The sequence below is a fragment of the Erigeron canadensis genome, chromosome 4, assembly GCF_010389155.1.
Source record: "Erigeron canadensis isolate Cc75 chromosome 4, C_canadensis_v1, whole genome shotgun sequence".
Classification (NCBI taxonomy): domain Eukaryota; kingdom Viridiplantae; phylum Streptophyta; class Magnoliopsida; order Asterales; family Asteraceae; genus Erigeron; species Erigeron canadensis.
In genome coordinates, this window is record NC_057764.1 from 28978042 (window position 1) to 28998168 (window position 20127).

The 20127-nt window shown below is 33.9% G+C and overlaps 4 protein-coding genes across 4 annotated transcripts; 3 read left to right on the top strand and 1 right to left on the bottom strand.

Annotated features, from left to right (window-relative positions):
• The first annotated feature begins 908 nt into the window (after positions 1–908).
• LOC122597322 (protein indeterminate-domain 4, chloroplastic-like) lies at positions 909–2699 on the top strand. Its single transcript, XM_043769928.1, has 3 exons — positions 909–969; positions 1239–1644; positions 1841–2699. Exons 1-3 carry the CDS (start codon positions 909–911, stop codon positions 2697–2699), a joined length of 1326 nt encoding a protein of 441 aa, XP_043625863.1.
• Positions 2700–5236: 2537 nt separating this feature from the next.
• On the top strand, positions 5237–6915 carry LOC122597323 (protein indeterminate-domain 11-like). The gene is made up of 3 exons (XM_043769929.1): positions 5237–5306; positions 5584–5989; positions 6120–6915. Exons 1-3 carry the CDS (start codon positions 5237–5239, stop codon positions 6913–6915), a joined length of 1272 nt encoding a protein of 423 aa, XP_043625864.1.
• A 927-nt stretch (positions 6916–7842) lies between these two features.
• Positions 7843–11657, bottom strand: LOC122598530 (myb family transcription factor MPH1-like). The gene is made up of 6 exons (XM_043771122.1): positions 11531–11657; positions 11339–11415; positions 11198–11243; positions 10300–10447; positions 9294–9456; positions 7843–8242 (listed from the first exon to the last, which is right to left on the bottom strand). Exons 1-6 carry the CDS (start codon positions 11655–11657, stop codon positions 7985–7987), a joined length of 819 nt encoding a protein of 272 aa, XP_043627057.1. The 3' UTR covers positions 7843–7984.
• A 7707-nt stretch (positions 11658–19364) lies between these two features.
• LOC122597324 lies at positions 19365–19823 on the top strand. Its single transcript, XM_043769930.1, has one exon. It carries the CDS (start codon positions 19365–19367, stop codon positions 19821–19823), a length of 459 nt encoding a protein of 152 aa, XP_043625865.1.
• The last annotated feature ends 304 nt before the right edge of the window (positions 19824–20127 follow it).

The following is a 20127-nucleotide window of genomic DNA, read 5'->3' on the forward strand; positions in this document are numbered from 1 at the left end:
ATCAAGATTTAAATTAATTAGAAATATGCTTTATTGTGAATTATTTTGGATGCACATTAAGTGTTTGATGAGATGTGTATGTTTATTTTTGCTTTGTTCACTCCTACGAAGTTATGGATCATTTAGTTAGGCAAAACTGTATAACTTATCATAAAAACTCAATAGTACATACTGAAACAAAATTTATAAGACATCTTTTAACCACCTGTCTATTGGACGGCCTGGAAATTAGTTGTACATATATATCGACAATCCGTACATGCATGATTAATATGTACATGCATGTTATTGTAAAATAAGTATTAAAGTGAAACAAAATCATGATAGACTATAATGCACGAGGATTCATAGATCACAAATATATACACAGTACTCATGCGCGAAACGAATACATATATATTTATACATCTTTTATGGATAAGTCTTTAGTCCATATTAGTATGTGTGAAATGGCATACACATGATAAACCTTTCAGTTCTTGTCTGTTTATGTTCACAAATGGCTTTAGTAACAAGAGATGCATGGATGTAAAGCATGATCGATATGTGAAGGATCACACTATTCATACCTGTTATGGATTTCACAAAGATCATGAGATGCGGTACGTAGAACGTAGATTAATTTTTAAAAAAATTTTTATAAAAAAATAAAATAACTCGTCATCACCACATAACCAGAACAAAGAAAACCTCATCTGTTTATAGTAAGAAAGCACACATGAACAATGAGAGATTGATTTAAAAAGAAAGATGAAACTTTTTGTGCCACGTGTAACTTCCTTATGCAATCGAGAATATAGCCAAAATGACCTATGTTCATCAGCTCTTTCTGAAAATTTTGTGTATATATATGTACATGTGTATAATACGTGTCTCGGAAGAAAAAGAAGAAGAAGAAGGTTCAAAACATGGCTTCAGGATCATCTTCATCATCAATGTCTCATCTTGTTGCTCCCATGAAGCAAACTGGTAATCAACCTGAACAGATATGTTCATGTTCATAAATTGATATTGCATTTATATTTCTTGATGACAAAATGGATAAGAAATGCATAAAAAGAAAGAAAAAATAAATAAAGAGAAGCAATTTCACAACTTTTTTTGTACTGTCTAGTCATAAAAGTCTAGAGATTCAAATGGTATTTTCTATTAATTAACTGATTAGAAATCCCCTTATTTTATTTGTACATGTATAGATATTTACTTAATTGGAATTAGTTTTTTTCCATTGATGACAGATCCAAATACAGATGTTGTAATAGCAGTAACTGCCACCACTCTACTGAAAGGAAACAGATATGTTTGTGAAGTATGCAACAAAGGGTTCCCAAGAGAGCAGAATTTGACACTTCACGGACGAATCCACAATCTTCCGTTCAGTCTCAAGACAAGAGCTCCAAAGCATCCGGGGGCACGAAAGGTGTATCTATGCCCTGAGCCCACTTGCCAACACCACAACCTTTCTCACGGATTAGGAGACTTCGGTGGTCTTAAGAAACATTATTTACGGAAACATTGTACTCAAAAGAATTTTCAGTGTAATACCTGCTCCAAGATGTATGCTGCTGAGACTGACTTGAAAGCGCATTTAAAGGTTTGTGGTAAAAGGGGATACGTTTGTCGTTGTGGTGCTCGGTTTGCTAGGTACAACTAACTAGACAACTTTTACTGTACTTGCTTTCAGTTATTCTAGTTTTCTACGTAGACGTCACGCTTCGTGTGACGTTGCGTTCGTACGTTCGCTATATATACACATTTATTTTCTCTCATTAATACATTTTTACCGTTTTCTGTAATAACTTCCGTGTCTCTTAATCTGTTCAAATTATATATATTGCAGGGGTAACAACTTCTTTGCTCACCAACAATATTGTGCCACAAAAGAGCTTGAGGCTCTAGCCGGGCATTCACCAACACTCCAGATGGGAGACGGGTCACGCAAAATCACTACCAATAGCAACAACAGCCACTTCATGGGCTCAACTACACCATATGCACCAACATTTAACATGGGGGATAACTCAATGGGAAGCACCAGGAATGACAACCCGAACGGCCTCATAGGTTTGTATACATCACATCCGGATCCTCACATTTCTGCCTTCCAAAATCTGTCCAAATCATACCATTTTGCTACACCTGACCAGTCTCAGTTTTGTCCTTCTGGAATAGACAATGAAAGCCTTATGACTAACCCTTCCATCGGCTCAAACTTTTGCCAGTTATTTCCTGATACCTTTTCTCCATTATTACCTCACCAAAACCAACCTGAACTTCAAGAAGATTTGGATTCAATGTTTTACACAGATCTAGTAATGGGCAAAAGCCCATTAGACAATGTGAACATTATGGGAGATGGTTGGAATATATATGAAAATGGGGAAGGATCAAACACTAATACTATTAATGGTGTTACCGTTGACCAGTCAAGCTCTTATAACTTGTTACCAGGTGTACACAACACTAATAGTCTGAATGGGATGCCAAATTTTGTATGTGGTGAGGGATCCTCTACTGTCCACCAAGAATTTGATGGCAGTTATGATAAAGGAAGTAACTACGATTATGGTGATTGCAGCGGACAGTCTGACAACGGATATGGAATGGAAACGTCCAACTATGAAACATCAGCTGCAGCAGCAGGAACGGTAGCCCCATATGGACAGATCTTGAACCAATTCCGTGGATTTTGGTTTTAAAAAGCGCTAATGATATTTCTGGATTTTGGTTTAGTTACCTTGAAAGGATGTGGCCGCGGATAATATGCTTAAGTAGTTTTTGTTAGTTCGTTGGAACTTGTTTCTTTTGAGTGTGTCTGGTATCGGGCAACTTGTAGCCCGGCCAATATGTTGCTAGTTTTTTTTTTCTGTCTGTTTCTTTGTGTTTAATGTTTTCAGCAAGTTTACTTGCTTAAATGGAGTCAGTGTAATAATCATAAGATATGCCAATCCTAGATCCAGTCTTATTCAATCTAGTGTTCATTTGTTTTGACATAAAATCACAAGGAGTCGGTTACATTACTGAATATGACAAGTTTTCCAGTATATTTAGTTCCATTATCATTAATACCATCCACATCCACCTAAAGTGAATCGGATGAGTGGCTATTGGATGAGTGTATACCCACCCAATCGGATTACGTTGCCATACGTAGGCACGTAGCTAGTTCTCTCATTCAATAGAAATGTAATAAGCTATTTTGCCTCGTTAGCTCACACTCACGGCGGATTATTTGAGAAACTAACGCCCAAATATAAATTTATCAGCTATTCACTCAATCGCAGTTTATTATTTTTCTTATAAAAGCATTGAATTGTACGAATTTAGAAAATGATTCTAAAAACATGTCATATAGAAAGATAGATAGCAGAATAAAGAATTGTATTTTCAATTATGGGTTGTAAACTTGTGATCAAATGAAAAGTAACAAAAAGGTTGAAAACCAAAGGATAAATCTTAGCTACACATTTTCCCCTCTTCTTATTCCCCTCCTGCCCCCGACCCACCACCAGGCAGCTCGTGGGGTGATAGATTTGTGATGGTGTGATCTACCATACTAGCGGGTGGTGGTGGTTATCGTGGTGGTGGTTGTGGCTGAGGATGGTGGGTAGAAGGGGAAGAAGAAAAAAAAGAAAAGAATGTGTGGCTGAGATATGTCAACTTATATGGTTTTCATATAAATATTTACCATTATTTTTAATCGTAATGTAGTAATTGTACAGTTTATTGTGATCTGATTACGTGTTATATGCATTTCGTTATATGGTTTTATATGATTTCTTTTTTGTATGCTTATAGAGTGCTCGATGAAACGTTTGAGAAAATTTTGGATAATTCAGTTTCATATATACTCGTATATGTAACAGCAAGTAGTATAGGCGTTTCCTCAAATGAGCGAAAAAGTTAACCAGAAAATATAGGAGGGGAGTTTGCAATATGGGTAAGGATGTGTTTGGATCTACTAATTGGAAGCAACTGTTCAGAGACATAGGCAAAGTATTCTTTTTCTCAACAAATTGGCTCATTCTTTTACTTGAAAAAAAAAAAACCATTGTTTTTGAGTTTCATTATTGTTGAACCCAACCCGCCAACCCAATTGTTTTTGCTCAAACAATTTATTGTTGATATAAAAATGGCTTATGATTATGATTTTTTAGGTGATTAATTGTATAAAATCATGGAGTTGCAATATACCTTTTAATTGCTTCTCACGTATTATGTTGGAATGGTATTTTCAAGCTACTCAAAGATTTTAGACCATTGAAAGTAAATTTTTGTCTGTTTGACTAGTATGTGTGATTTATCTTTCTTAGAGGCCATGGAAGTAAATTTGTGTAAAAGCTCTGCAGTTTGGCACAAAATAGCAGAGTATTTTGTTCTTTTTCTTTCACAACACCATTTTGAGGAGTTCAATTCTTACTTATTCTCCTCTCTTCACAAATCTGATTTGAGTAAACTGTCACTCATGATTTTAACCAATTCACAATTTAACACTTCCATTTATGAATTTGATTACTAATTATTAATCAAATAAAAATAAGACTAAAATAAAATTAAGATTAGGATTGAAACTAAATTCAACATACAGTTTCATTATTGTTGGTGTACCAAAAATTGTTTTGAAATAACATTTTGACCAAGGCAACCAAAGCAAAACCGTTAAAATTACTTTTGATATATACGAGTATTTACTATTTTTAGCTATACATTTTATAGAAAAGTCTTTAATCCGTATTTATACGTGTGCAAGTGCATTTGATCACATGATAAACCTTCGCATTCTTGATGTTTATGTTCACAAGTGTGTGTGTGTGTGTGTGTGTGAGTCAATCGCTTTATTTCATAATATAGAATATTTGTGTAAGTAATTAATTCTGAGTTGTAACGGAAAGATGGATGTAAAGCATGATCGATATATGAAGGATCACGTTATTCATACCGGTAGTGGATTTCACAAAGATCATGAGATTTACTAGCACGTGGTTCGCGAGTGATAGTAAGAATCAGCATGAACGACGAGAGATCAATCTACAAAGATAGGTAAAACTATTCATGCCACGTGTAGCATCCTTATGCAATCGCGAATATAGCCAGTAACGATGTTTATCTGCTCTTTCTACAAAACTTTGTGTATATATACGTGTATTTGTATACGTCTGAATGTCCAACATCAAGAAGATTTACTAGAACACTCGATAGAGAAGAAGAAAAGAGGAAAAAGTAGACTCGTAAAAAGATGGCTTCAGGATCCTCTTCATCATCAAAGTCGCCTGCGCTACCAACCTCACTTGCTCCTGCTCAACACAGTCATCAACCTGAACTCTCATGCAAGTTCTTTCATTGTTTTTATATATATTCACTAATTAATCTTGCATTTATATATATTAATGAGAAAGTAAATAAGAAATGGAAAGAAAAAAAAAATGAAGAGCAACTTGACAACTTTTTAGTATTGTTTAGTCTTTACTTCTTAAGAATTTTAGAGATTCATAAAGAATTTTCTATTAATTAGTAAGAAACCCCCTTATACTAACTGTACATTTATAGTTATTTTCTTATTTGGATGTTTTTCATTGATGACAGATCCAAATGCATCTCGTGTTGTAGCGCCATCTCCGCGCGCTCTACTGAATGAAAACAGGTATGTCTGTGAAGTATGCTTAAAAGGGTTCCTAAGAAAGCAGAATTTGTCACTTCACCGACGAGCCCACAATCTTCCATTCTGTCTCAAGTCAAGGGCACCAAAGGATCCGGTTGGAAGAAAGGTGTACCTATGCCCTGAGCCCACCTGCCAACACCACAACCGCTCTCGTGCCTTAGGAGACTTTGGTGGTCTTAAGAAGCATTATTTACGGAAACATTGTACTCAAAAGAATCATAAGTGTGACACCTGCTCCAAGAGTTATGCTGCTGAGACTGACTTGAAAGCGCATTCAAAGGTTTGTGGTAAAAGAAAACAAATTTGTCATTGTGGCGCTCGGTTTACAAGGTAAAACTGAGTTTTAGCAACTTTCAATTGCTTTCAAAATTCTATAAATGATTTCACTTGCTATTTTATATTGTCACATTAGTACTTTTAATTTCCAAGTCTCTTAGTCTTTGCAAATTATAAATTTCAGGGGTTACAACATTGTTTCACACCAAGATTGCTGTACCATACAAGAACATAAGGCTGCAGTCGGCCATTCACCAAAACTCCAGATGGGTGACAAATCAGGCAAGAATAAGTTCCCAATAGGCTCAAGTTCATCATATGCACCAACATATAACTTGGAAGGCAGCTCAATGAAAAGCACTAGTGATGACAACCACAGCAACCTCAAAGGCTTATACACATCACATTCAGATCCTAACATATCCGCCGTCCAAAATCTGTCCAAATCCTACGCTTCTGGTGCACTTTACCAGTCTCAGTTGTATCCATCTGAAAAAAGCAATGGGAGCCTTATGACTGACACTTCCATCGGCTTAAACTTGGGCCAGATATTTCCTGATTTCTTTTCTCCATCATCAAGTCAACAAAACCAACATAAACTTCAAGCAGATTCCGATATGAGGTTTTATGCTGATCTGCTAACGGACAAAATCCCATTAGACAATGTGAACCATATGGGAGATGGTAGGAATATATATGGAAATGGGGATGGATCAAATTCAAAGTCAAGTGGGGGAGTATACAACACTAATAGTCTGAATGGCATGCCGAATTTTGTATGTGGAGAGGGATCCTCTAGTTTCAACCAAGAATTTGATGGCAGTTATGATCAAGGAAGTTACTATAGTTATGGTGAATGCAGTGGACAGTCTGACTATGGATATGGAATGGAAGTGTCCAACTTTGAAACATCAGCTGCAACAGGAGGGATAGCCCCATATGGACAGATCTTGAACCAATTCCGTGGATTTTGGTTTTGAATTGTGCAACTGATATTTCTGGATTTCGGCTCAGTTACCTTCAAAGGATGTGGCTGCGGATAATTTGCTTAAGTAGTTCTTGTCGGTTTTTAAATAACTTTTAGAACTTGGTTCCTTTGAGTGTGTCTGCTATCGGGCTACTTGTAGCCCGTCCAATATTTTGGCAGTTTTATTTCTATGTCTGTTTCGTTGTGTTGATGTTTCACAATATGTTTCTGGTTTTCAGATTAGTTGCTTAAATGGAGTGTAATAATCATTAAAATATGCCCTATATCCAGTCTTTTTTAATATAATGTTTATTTGCTTTGAGATAAACTCACAAATGAGTCAAGTTACATCACTGATTTACTGCATATGACAACTTATCCATATAAACTTTATTAGAACCAATACAAGTCAAAATATGTTCTGCTTAAAATGAATGGGCGACCAAGGAAGTAGCCCGTTGGTTATATATATTATCATTTGTTACTTACAAATTTCAGTATGGGATTCGCATTGCATCCAACAGACTTGTATGTTGGGCACACTAACCAAGTACGCTTCGCTGTGATAGTATGAGGCGGGGAGCTTAGCGCAAAATCCTTGTTCCCAATTAAGCTTCTTTCTCTTTCTTACAAATTAAATAACTTTTGTTTTTTCTTTGTTTATTGTAAAGAAAGTACTATACAACATAACCATATATCACACATTTTTGTCACAATTAGGTCTAGAATTTACAACCCCTGCTTGTTGGGCCAACTTGATAACCAAAATCCTCTTGCTACAAAAGTCCTGTTTTCTCTTTTGCTAAAGCTATACTGAAGTTCGAACTAATAGGTTAAAATAACATATAACAAAGCAAATGCTTAAAACAAATGTTTAACTTTAACCTTCCTTTCCATTAAACTAGAAAAAACAGTTGATTCGGTATATACTTAATAATAATACAACCCAAAAGACCCATTTATATTATAGAAGATACATATATGATGGCTGCCCAGAACCATCTATACAGATACCTTTCAATCTACAAAAACTAATTAGTGGAAAGAAAATTTCTGGTAAATAAACTACTTGTAAACATTAATTAGTGGCATAGAGCAATAGATAAATCTAGATTTACACTACATTTGTCCGAAGAGTGATCACTTAGATTAAGCCTTGAGTGTGCCTCCTCACTGATTTCGCTGGTCGAGGAACAACCATTGCTCATCTGGACCAGAGGATGGTGTAACGAAAGTGATAACGCTAATCCACACCCACTTGCCTCGTCCACTTCTTCCTTAATATGTCCCAATTTCTCAAGTTTTATCCCGGTTAATGACCCACGTTCTGGTGTGGAAATCTGCGTAAACAAAACAAACCACAAATCATTACAAAATATTTAATGGCACAAAAGTTCCGTCCAAAGACATGATTCGTTTAATCTTCCAACAAAAAATTATGAATGATCAAGCATTACATACAATCTTAACCAATCATATTAGGAAACTGAATTTACTAAAAGAAGACAAATCTTTTGTAGCTAATTTAAGATTTTAAGTGTAAACATATATACCTCGCGCCTAGCGCGTAAATCAGTTAATTTATATGTATAACAAAAGTTCAAAAACTGTAAAGCTATATGTCAATTTTATATATTTTTGATAAGATGTTATTTGATGGTCAAAAGATTAAGAAGGTGAAAATAAGACAGATATGTAAAAGATTGGTACTGTCCTTCCCCAACTGCATTTAATTTTTACAGAATTGGACCACAATCTTCATATTCTTCTCTAACCCCACTTTTGCTCAATCTAGTACACATGTAACGGAAAGTCTTTGGCTTTTCTGAAACCATATTCTCCTTAATCAAGCTTTTTAGATTTTCTATAAAAATAATTATTTTTGAAGTTTCAACTAGTTCCAATAATCAAAGGGTATACTAATACAAATAAATCATTTGAAGTTTAACGCATCATAATTGAGTGGGTATTGTAGCTAATTGGTGTTAATAGTACGTTTATTGTATACAGTTATACGTTTACATACGAGGAAGATGATAAATTCACAACATTTGATTCACTCACCAAAATGTCACATCTACAACAAATGTACAAGTGGTTGATGTATAACTATGCGTGATCAAATCAAAAAGTGTATATGTAAGTGTAATACATAACTTATATTCCATAAAATCATACAAGTAGTACATTGTATAACACATGTCTAGAAAATGAGTAAAGAATGAAAGTGTTGTACATAACTTATTTTCCATAAAATATATATTGACATATATTGTGAAACGAAATGAAATATTAATTGCCTTTCAAAAAAAAAAAAGAAATACTAATTGATATTATAATAGAATATATTACTTTTATGTATGTACGTAGAGAGGGAGAGAGAGATTGTACCTTTAAGTTGTCAGATTCTCTTTGATTGGTAAAGAGAGGATTGAAGTGAAAATGTGGAATAGAAAAGGAATGAGGCTGCTGCCATTTGTGATCACCAAGGTCCTCCTTACCCTTTATTCTTCTTTCCCAATATCCAAGCATCCCTGTTGTCTCAGTTCTACCTCTGTATGTATATATGTACAAACATTAAAATTACATAAAGTTTTTACTATCTAGTATAAAATTATAAAAACTAAAAGATCAAGTAGCCATTAAAAAAAAAACACATAAACTCTCAACTTTTTATTTATTCATTTTATTTATCTTTGAATAAGTGAATAAATGCATGACTTTCCGTAGGGATGAAAAATTGTGTGAGTAAACATTTTTGTGAATAAACGTTGTCTTTTAAAAAAAATCTCATGAGAAGGAATATTGTTGACTTAGTCATCCTTGTCACCGTTTTCTAACCTTTTACCTAACCATCCCAAGATGTTTACACGTTAAGATTCAAACCTTGGACCTATATGTGAGGACATTAGGACGTCTGACCACCAAGCGACCTTGTTGTGGTTTCTTTTATCTTAAATTCTTAATTATAGAGTTATATATATATATATACTTTTATTAGCCTAAATCTATCAATTCATACTTCTAAAGTGGCCTTCAAGTTCACAATTTCCTTCGGAAAAAAAAGGGACAACATGTTACAAGTTTGAAAAATAAATAAATGCCTAGGAACCCCTTATAGTCCCGTAGAGGAATTTTTCCTCTCAAGCTAGCGACCCTGCAACGCTGCTTGGCAGTGAGACCCCAGAAACCTTGGCTGGTTGAATATGTTTTTGCAGGGATTCAAACCTGGGTGGTGTTCCCATCAAGTCGCTTCGTAGGGGCAGATGGCCACTGGGCTGTAACCCAGATGGTTAACATGTTACAAGTTTGTGCCTCAAGTATTTTATATAAAATAAAACAAAAAAAAAAAACAGTGTGTGGTAAGTTTGAAAGGATGTACTAGTGATTGGCTAACCTTTTATAAGGTACAGTAAAGGGATTTTGAATTGGAGTGGATGTATGTAAATCCTCATGATCAATGCACCCATCATTTTGATCCTCAACAGACTTCTTTATGAATCCAACAACTTGACCAACAACATCATCATCATCTACAACATCATCTACAAATTAAAGAGTTCATGAAACATATTCAGTAACTAGCAAGTATAAGTGAAACAACACAAAAACAAACAAAAAGAGACAATATAAAAATAATAATAACAATAAGTCAAACCAAAAGGCTAACTTTTTCTCTTTCAAGCATGTGTGTTTTGTGTTGTTTGACTAAGCTAAAATAAGACCAAAAATCATTACTTTAATATGAGTTTGTTGTAGAATATTCATTCAAAATACCAACCTCAACTTTAATTAATTAATTAAGGAAAATGATAATGACAGCCCTAACTAACAACATATTACATACTTAAAAACTTGTACATTATATATTAAAAACCGCTCCCTGATTTTTCTAACAGCAAGGTACAAATTTTAATGCACCCAATTAGTTTTTACTGACAACCTTAAAAGGGCTGTCAGTAACAAAACCCATTAATTAATTAGTACTTAAGAAGAAAGGAATGTTTTTCAAATATTTATACTGTATCTATGCCACAAAAAGAATGAAGGCCAGAGAATGTGTATTTCATATGCTTTTGTTCTATTTTTGTAAAAGTAATACTTTTTGGGAAGGAAAATCATAAATAATGGAATACAAGTCTTTAAATTTTTTTCCCTCATGGCTTTCAATTGTTGGATATTGTTTGTGATGGTTTTAATTTAAGGGGTTATCAATTTTTTGAGTATTAAAAGTTGAAATTTTTTTTTTTCCAAAAATAAACCAGTGATATAATAGGAAGAAGAAAAATGTATACCTTGGAGAGAAACATTATCATCACCACCCTTGATGCCTCTATACATCTGCAAGTTCCATTTTTACACATTAAAATGAAGTATTCAAAAATATATAAAAAAAAAAAAATGAAAAAGGTGATAAAAAAAATGAAAATAATAACCTGAAGATGACTTTTGACATGAGAAATAGCAAGTCCTTTTACATCCATTTTTTGAAGAATAAGTTTTGGTGTTGCTTCTGCTTAATATACATTCACATTCACATTCACATTATTATTACAAAGGCCAATGTGTAATACACACATATTTATATATGTTTAAAAAAAAGAACAAAAAAAAAAAAAAAAACATACCACGAGGACCACCAAGAGTATGAATAGCATGAACAAAACGTCTATGGAGTTCAGGAGTCCATCTAAGCCTTGGAACTTTTGATCTTATGTATTGTCTCACAGTTCCATTCCTCTCACAACCCCCCATCTCTAATCACTACTATATGTATACGTATATATTTATATAGAGAGTGTACTATATAATATATATATATATCAAGTTAAAGAAAGATATATATAGGGTGTTGTTCAAGAATCATGCAAAAGAGAAAAAAAAAGATCTTGATTAATTTTTGTCTTTGCCAATCTGGTTATAATTAATAAAAAGACTACTGTAGGTGAGTAAGAGTAATTCAATATTAAATAGTTGTTGATTAATTGGTTAGTAGGTATTGGATCGGGTCGGGTACGGATGGGTGAAAATATTACCCTCTGCAAAAGAGAAAAAAGGAAATGATGATCGCCAGGATTTATGAATATACGTGATATGCCTATAGCTTTGATCTCTCCTTTCTCTTCAGTCTAATTTTAAAAAAATTCAATATATATAGGTAGTAAATATATAGAGTATGATATTTTGCTTTTTTTTCTTTCTTTTTCTGTTGGTTTGACCCTGCTGCGCTGCTGTTCTGTGCGATCTGCTCCTGTTTTCTCTCTCTAGAATCGTAGGAATAGTGTGATATAATACGCCAAAGTCGTCATGATTATTCAAAGGCCACCATTTTTTTTGTTTACATATAAACAATGTGAACTTGAAATACATGCACTGATTTTATTTTATTTTTTCTATGTACAAGGAAGTTGAGAGCTTAATTAATTGATATAAAATTATTAAAATTGTTAGTAGGAGGAAATACCGTTGAGAGTCTGTATCGGAGTTTAGGGTTGTATTCACATAGAACCTTAAAAAAGATGTAAACCAAGGGACTAATTTAAGCTCTTGGATCAAACAATCATCAAAATCCAATCAAACATGATTAGTTACTCCGGTGAATTACTCCGGCGACATTGTCCAATCATATTTGATTGGTCAAGTTAATCAAGCTAGATATATTGGTTACTCTACTCCGATGATATTTTCAAATCACATTTGATTAGTCAAGCCAAATCAAGCTTGATTGGTAATCACTAAGACACTAATGCCATCGAATCTTCTCCGGCTAATCAATTTCGTTTTCGGGTGGATACGGAACGGGTCAGAGGCCCTTATCCGTTCTAAACTGGCTGTCAAGGGACGCATATGGGAATGGTATGGATTTGATGGGAGACGATCCAAGAGATGGTGGAATGTGATTTTTCCGACGACACTGTGATTTTTCCGGCGAGCTCGAAAACTGTTTATTGGCTAGAGTTTGTGCGGAATGTGTTTCTGAGTGATTTGGTAGAAGTTTCATGCATTAATTCGAAGAAACAACAAAGCTATAGTGTTTTTAATTTTCCGGTGAGTTTTTCAAGTTTTCCAGCGAGTATAGATCGGATTAATTTTTTGTCAAGGTTTGTTCGCGGTGTGATTGTGAGTGTTTTGGTGTAAGTGTGATGTTTTAATTCAAAGAACGAAGGTATTATCGGTGTTTGAAGTTTTACGGCGAAGTTGTGTGTGTGTGTTCGATGGGGGGAAGGAGACGAGGGGAAGGGGGAGGGGAGATAAAGGGTATGGATTTATTTTTGAAGGGATAATCCAATGGCTAGGATTTGTCCCTTGATTTCCATAGAAAAAGTTAAACTCAAATGAACAAAACTCTCGGAGTTTATTATCATATTCGTATATGTGTAATGTATAACGATATAGTCTATCAAATATTTAAAAATATTAATGAGAAGTCGTTACAAATGTGAATATATTAGGCTTAAAAATAACAAAACCTGGCATGAGCTGGTTTAGAGATTAACGTACTACTGTTAATGGTTTAATTTGTATCAGTCCCAGTGATTTTAAAAATCTCCAAAACTTGGTACATAACCAGTTTTGGTTCCCATTCTTATCACTTACCGCTTTATCAGTGTCGCAATTTCAAATCTTGCGAACAAATAAGATGGATTTTCAAGTTTTCAATCAAAAGACTATTAAAAAGTATTAACAAAAACTCTTAAATACCAATATACCATTGAGTTAACTATGAAAGTAGAGTAAAAAATATGGTGAAATGGGATTGTGAATTAACTCAAAATGTTTACTTAATAGTATACTACAAATTTACAAGTTTATGAGAAAACAAAATCATTAACATTTACCTCTAGATCACATATTGTGAATTTAATGGGCAAAGGTGTAGTCGGTTATTTTTGACAAATTGGCAAGTTTTTGACTAATCAAAGTCGACACGTGTTATCGTAAAAAACTAGCCAAAACTTGCCAAATTACATGGTGTAGTGTACAAAACTTATCAATTTACCAATGCTGGAAAACATATAAAAGGTAAACAAAGTTGCCGGAAAACATAAAAAGTGACCGTTTTTTTATAAAATAAAAACTTGGGCTAAAAATTTGGGGGTTGGGAATTTCGGAAGTCGGAGACGCCATGTATGCTAACCCGAAGGGTTTACCTTGCCAAGATACTCCCCGGATCATCCGAGTCCCATTTTACGAACATTTTGTATCATCATCACCCATTTAACGTAACACCGGCAACCTAACTGTTCAACAATACCATTATCGGCTAAAACTACTTTTTCCGGCTACCTATTGCTTTAATGGAATAAAATACGGCAACATCACCAAGGAAAAATCCGACAACGCTACCGCTAAGTTAATACTACCAAGCTAATCACAAACATGCGATTAATGGCAATGTAAAGATATATATATATATATACATATATATATATAAGCAGCAGGAGCAGTTCACCGTAAAAACCCAAGAAAAGGCTCGCTGGAAAACCACAGCCACCGTAAGCGAGTAGCAGTTAACCGGTAAACCCAAGAAAGGGCTCGCCGGAAAACCGAAGCAACAAGCAGCAGCAGTAGTTCACTGAAAACCCAAAAGGGCTTGCCGGAAAACCGAAGCAACAGGAAACCGTAAATCGATTAAATTGATTAAAGTAGCCAAATAGCCAAGTACACCTTTGCCAAAGCCAAACAAAGATTTGGCCGTAAAAAAAGTGAACATTTCTGGCCGGCAACCACCAAAAGCGGTTTCCGATCTCACCAGAAAGGGTGCTATATAACGTTAAGGAGCATCGGCAAGTTTTATCGGCATGTATTCCGGCAATAGAAGCCATGAAAAACATAGATCTAGCCTCAAATCGAAAACCCCCAAAATTTCCGGTTAGGTTTCCGGTGAAGTCAAAAGATTTGGCACAAGAACAAAAAAAACGGTCACACGGCACGCTCTCAACGTTCACAAGGATCGGCCAAAACTAGCCGATTAAACTTGTCAAAATTAGCCGATGCATGTACTATAGAGTTGTCAAAGAGCCAATGCTAGCTGATGCTTTTTGCCGATAGAAATAACCGACTACACCCTTGCCTCTAATTGGAGAGGAATAATATTGTATTTTTGGCGAAAAAATTGTAATATTAAGTTGAATTTCGTGTTTTAAAGCTAGGAGTAGATTACTGAAAGGCCCATATTAATGGAAAGGGAAGATGGAGTTTGACGTAATGGGAGTTTTTGTTGGCTGTGGCTATGACTGACAGCAGATTACAATTACATACTGTGATCAGAGGAATAATTCTACTAGACTCTTTACCATTGATCACTTTTTTCCTTAGCAAAGTTACTGGGTAAAGGAGGTAGAAAATTAATAAGATATTACCATTCTAGTGAAACAAAAATTATAAAATAGTATGATAGAAAGATAAGGTTTGTATTTTTCTTTTTAGACTAGTCGTACAATTAGGACTTCGATATGGGTTTATTCTGTTTATCGTTTCGGACCTCTTTCTTGTTCGAGGAATTGCTTCAAGGGAAGAAAAAGAAGGACTTATATTCGTGCAATGCGATGACGGTGGGGGTAGTGATGGCGGAGGTGGTGGTAGTGATGGTGGTGAGGGCGGCAGTGGGGAAGTTGATGGGTGCGACGATGGTGGTGAATGTAAAAGTAATTTATGTTAAATGTGGCATTGTAGTTATTTTAAGTGTTGAGCGATTTATACTTCATATTATTTTATTAAGGGTATTATAAGTATATTAGATAGAGATGTATAAATTAATGATTAAAGGAGAAGGTATTTTTGGTTTTCAAACACATAAAGTTTATGAAGAAAAATGATGATTTGTTTTATTAGATAGTATAGATGAATTATGTCAACATCAATTTAATTACACTATTTTAACAGGAATATTTAACCATTTTAATTTTTTTAAAACTTTTCTATTGACACATTTTATTAAGAAAATAATAAAATAAAATAACACGAATAAGCGGTGCCAGATTATTTTCTTTTTTCTCTTTATGACTTTATGTAAAAGAGCAAATTTAGAAGTTGTATGTCGTACTCATCAAAGCCTCCTCAATAATGTAAATTTTTACGTCAAAACCGGTTCAACTATTTGACTAGTCAAACCTCTCAGTATTTATGCGTAGACTAATGTCCTCTATAATTTACGCCCCAAGGGCCATGGCCCATATGACCAACATAAGGCCCTTCCTTATAAGTTATAACCACTTACTTCTTGCACTATTCATCAGATAATCTTTCTTCTAGACACCCCAATAACACCCCCTCCTTATAATTCATATTCTTCCCATTTCTTCTACTATTTATTTATTATTTTATTATTTCATTTTTTTTTACACAAAACTAAATAAACAACACTTTTTATTATATAATTAATAACAATACCTTATTAAAAAAACACAAATAAAATAACAAAATGTAAAATACAAAAAAGTAAGTGTAAAGAAATTAACCTCAAGGCTAAAGTAAAAAGTTTACAAAACTAATACAATAAATCAAAAAATTGATAATAGTTCACGAGCTAAATTTAAAATATATATCATCCCCACCTATCAAACACACCATCATTTTAAAATAAAAAAAATACCTGCAAATTTGAGTGAGAAAACAAAAAATAAAAACACATTTATGTAATTTTAGCTTTTCTTTACAAATAGAATTCACCTACAGATCCAATCGGCTATATATTTAAAGTTTACTACTCGTACACTTTTAGTTTTTTTTTTTTTAATTTAGAAACGGAAACAAAATAAGTGGGCCCCATTTTTATACCTTTGACGTGCTTATGAAAAAGGAACAAATCGCTTGGATGCAAACTAAGACAAGGTTGTGCTTATGGTGTCTTCTTTCGGTTGGACGTCGGACGTAGAAAAGAAGTTCCTATAAGGAACGACCTAAATAAACAAATACAATATTTACCCAAAATTTACCTACATATATTTATCTAAAGTTTCATGAAATTTAGTTACTACATCCACAAATATCTCTACCTATATCAAATTTATAATACTTTTTCAATATAAACATAAGTGACTTTCAAACATCAAACAAAAAACTTCTGACAATGAAGGTATTTTCTATTAAATTATATATATATATATGGGATAATCTAATAAAAACAGTTTTAAAATAAGAATGGTGAGAACACCTTAAAAACATCATTTTGATGTATTAAAAGTTTATAAAACTGACATAGTGCATAAGTAATTATCATTATTTAAGTGTTTAACAACACATTGATTCATCAAAAGCGAAAAAATCACGATTTTTGTTAGATGCATCATTTTGATGATTATGCATCCAAGATGGATGCACAAAACAAAAAACATGATTATTTCGATTTTGACGGATGAATGTGTTGTTAAACACTTAAATAAAGATAATTAGTTATGCACTATGTTAGTTTTATGGACTTTTAATGCATCAAAATGATGTTTTTAAGGTGTTCTCACCGTTCTTATTTTAAGAGTGTTCTCACCGGAGTGTTACCATATATATATATATATATATATTTCATGGACAAAATTACAAAATATACTCTTAAAATAAAAAAATTTACATTATGCCTACTCAAAAAAATCTCGCTTGGGGAAAAAAAAATTATACTCACTCAGTTATCCTCACTGCCCTCATGCTAAACTCGTCATTGTGAATAAAAAGTTTAAGTATTTTGTTATTATTTTCTTATTATTTCTAATAAACCAGTTACTTCAATTTTGATCTTTACCATATCTTATAAAACACATTTAACATTCTTTTATTTTAGCTTAAGTATTATACCTTTTGGCCAAAAAAAAAGTCTATCTTTTTGTTCATAGAAATATAGAAATCAGATTTAGACCTAAGTATTATCATATATGAAAACCAAGTTTTTCTTTACTATATTAACAACGATCATCATTTTCATCTGTGCTTATTTGTTCATGATCAAATTTATTTATCTTTGAGGAAAATACCAAGAAAAATCAAAATAAACTTTTTAAGGAAAAATAATAACTTTGAACCTGGTATATTTGTGGGGGTAAAGAAAGTAATAATGAGAACTACAGGGTGGCTATCTGTCACCAAAATGACAGCCCAACGAAAAGACAAGACGGCGTAGGAGAATGTTGAGCTACCCCTGTTTCGCTTTTCTTGCTCTATTCTTATTGCCGTCCTGCAACAATTGGTCACTTCATCTTTCTTCTTTTAACATCCCCACTTTATTACTATTGTATTTACTTTTATATTTCTTTTTAACAACACTAGAAAATTTTAGTTTAACCAGAGTTATTTTTATTTTTTAACACCAGTGATGATTAGACCTAGCAACATTGTCTCTTCATTATCGGTAGAGATCGACCACGTCACCAACACAGTCAACCTGAAGGCATGACTGGCATTTGAAAGTCTCACTACCTTTTTAGAGGAAACCAACTAAATGTTAGAGAAAACTCCAATGACCCACTACATTGGTAAAAACTTTCTAATATGTCTTTCAAATGTTTCGAACCCATGGCCAACAATTGGCTGAAAAATATAAGAGGTATTAAATGTCCCATTGGAGCTAATATGTAAAAGTATGAGACTTGACAGCCGGTTATTGACAAGTTTAATAAGAGACTCTTGAAATGGAAGGCAAACATGCTTTCGATCGGTGGCCGCTCTGTTCTTATTACTTTTGTGTTAGGAGCGGTGGGTACTTATTTTATATCTTTGTTTCGAATGCCGGTCAGTGTTAGGAAGAAGCTTTGATCTTTGCGAGCAAACTTTTTTTTGGGAGGGCCTAATGATCAAAAAAGAATGCATTGGATTAAATGGGATTCCATTTTTGGCCAGTAAAGCGCAAGGAGGGCTTGGAGTAGGTTCTTTGGATGCATTTAATTGCGCTTTGGTTCTTAAATGGAGATGGAGATATGTGTGTAACCCCTCTTCTCTTTGGGTAGCGGTTATTAAAATATTTATAACCCTGTCTCTTTTCAAGATTGGACGAGACGGGGTCTTACTAAGGCTGGAACTTGGCATATGATTAACAACATTGCTTCTCAACTAGATTCATCAAGTATTATACCTCTTCATTCATTTTCGATTAAGGTGGGAAATGGTGCAAACACATCATTTTGGCATGATGTGTGGAATGGAAGTAACAACATGGCTTCTAGATTTCCCCGTTTATATAATCTAAAGAAAAATATAAACATTTTGCTTTGTGATAAATGGAGGAATAATAGTTTGGTCTATGAATGGAGGCGACAAATTCGAGGAGTGGCGGAGAAAGTTGAACTTAGTAGCATTATGTCATTGTTGAATGCAGTTGTGCTTAGCGATGTTAATGATAGATGAGTGTTTTCTACATCTAACTTGAAGGAGTTCTCGGTAAAAGGGGTGTGAACATTGATTGATAACAAATCATTTCCCATCACTATCCTGGCGACTAGATGGAACATAAGTGTTCCGCGTAAAGCTAACATTCATATGTGGCTTGTTAGTTTGGATAGGCTCCCAACTCGAAACAACTTGGCTTATAAAGGTATGGATATGCCGTCTATTCGCTGCCCCTTGTGTGATAACTTTGTTGAGACTTGTGATCATGTTTTTGATTCATGTGAGTTCGCTTCTTATGTACGGGCGGGTGTCTCTAATTGGTTACAAATTGTTCTTTTGGCTTTGCATGGACCAGCCGAGTTATTACACTTGGTTGATACGATGCAGATTTCTATGGAAAAAAAACGTGTTGTCGAAGCTATTGTCTTTTGTGGGTGTTGGTCTATTTGGAAATTCCGTAATGACAAGGTGTTCAACAAGGGGAAACAAAGAAAGGAGTACATCATCGATAACATCATTGTTTATTCATACTTGTGGTTATCTAATAGAACTAAAAAGAAATACATGTCGTTGGTGGAGTGGCTTTCCATTCCCCTGTCTTTCGTTTAGCTTGTTTTGTTTCTTGATAATATAAATTGTTTTGTAATTGTACCGTTTGTAATTGTCATGTGACCTTCTAGTATCTTGCTAGAGGTCCATGTATATGTATATATATATATGGAAAAGTGAATATAAGGTTGTTTGGCTTCTAAGCTTAGACGTGGAGCCCCTCACATACTAATTTTTTAATACTTGTTGAATTTTAATTAAAACATATGACCCCCTGATTTTTATGAATTAAAAAAACAATATGTGAGTGTTCCACATCTAAACTTAGCTACCTAACAGCCTTATATTCTCATCCCCCATATAT

What these genes read in the sequence shown, in the direction of transcription:
- LOC122597322 (XM_043769928.1), top strand. Translation starts at nt 909, where the DNA reads ATGGCTTCAGGATCATCTTCATCATCAATGTCTCATCTTGTTGCTCCC. An exon ending in TGCTCCCATGAAGCAAACTG is followed by an intron (nt 970 to 1,238) that starts GTAATCAACCTG and finishes CATTGATGACAG; the next exon opens with ATCCAAATACAGATGTTGTA. An exon ending in TGTGGTGCTCGGTTTGCTAG is followed by an intron (nt 1,645 to 1,840) that starts GTACAACTAACT and finishes TATATATTGCAG; the next exon opens with GGGTAACAACTTCTTTGCTC.
- LOC122597323 (XM_043769929.1), top strand. Translation starts at nt 5,237, where the DNA reads ATGGCTTCAGGATCCTCTTCATCATCAAAGTCGCCTGCGCTACCAACC. An exon ending in ACTTGCTCCTGCTCAACACA is followed by an intron (nt 5,307 to 5,583) that starts GTCATCAACCTG and finishes CATTGATGACAG; the next exon opens with ATCCAAATGCATCTCGTGTT. An exon ending in TGTGGCGCTCGGTTTACAAG is followed by an intron (nt 5,990 to 6,119) that starts GTAAAACTGAGT and finishes TATAAATTTCAG; the next exon opens with GGGTTACAACATTGTTTCAC.
- LOC122598530 (XM_043771122.1), bottom strand. Translation starts at nt 11,657, where the DNA reads ATGGGGGGTTGTGAGAGGAATGGAACTGTGAGACAATACATAAGATCA. An exon ending in TACTCTTGGTGGTCCTCGTG is followed by an intron (nt 11,416 to 11,530) that starts GTATGTTTTTTT and finishes TATATTAAGCAG; the next exon opens with AAGCAACACCAAAACTTATT. An exon ending in GAGAATCTGACAACTTAAAG is followed by an intron (nt 8,243 to 9,293) that starts GTACAATCTCTC and finishes TTGTTTACGCAG; the next exon opens with ATTTCCACACCAGAACGTGG.
- LOC122597324 (XM_043769930.1), top strand. Translation starts at nt 19,365, where the DNA reads ATGTGGCTTGTTAGTTTGGATAGGCTCCCAACTCGAAACAACTTGGCT.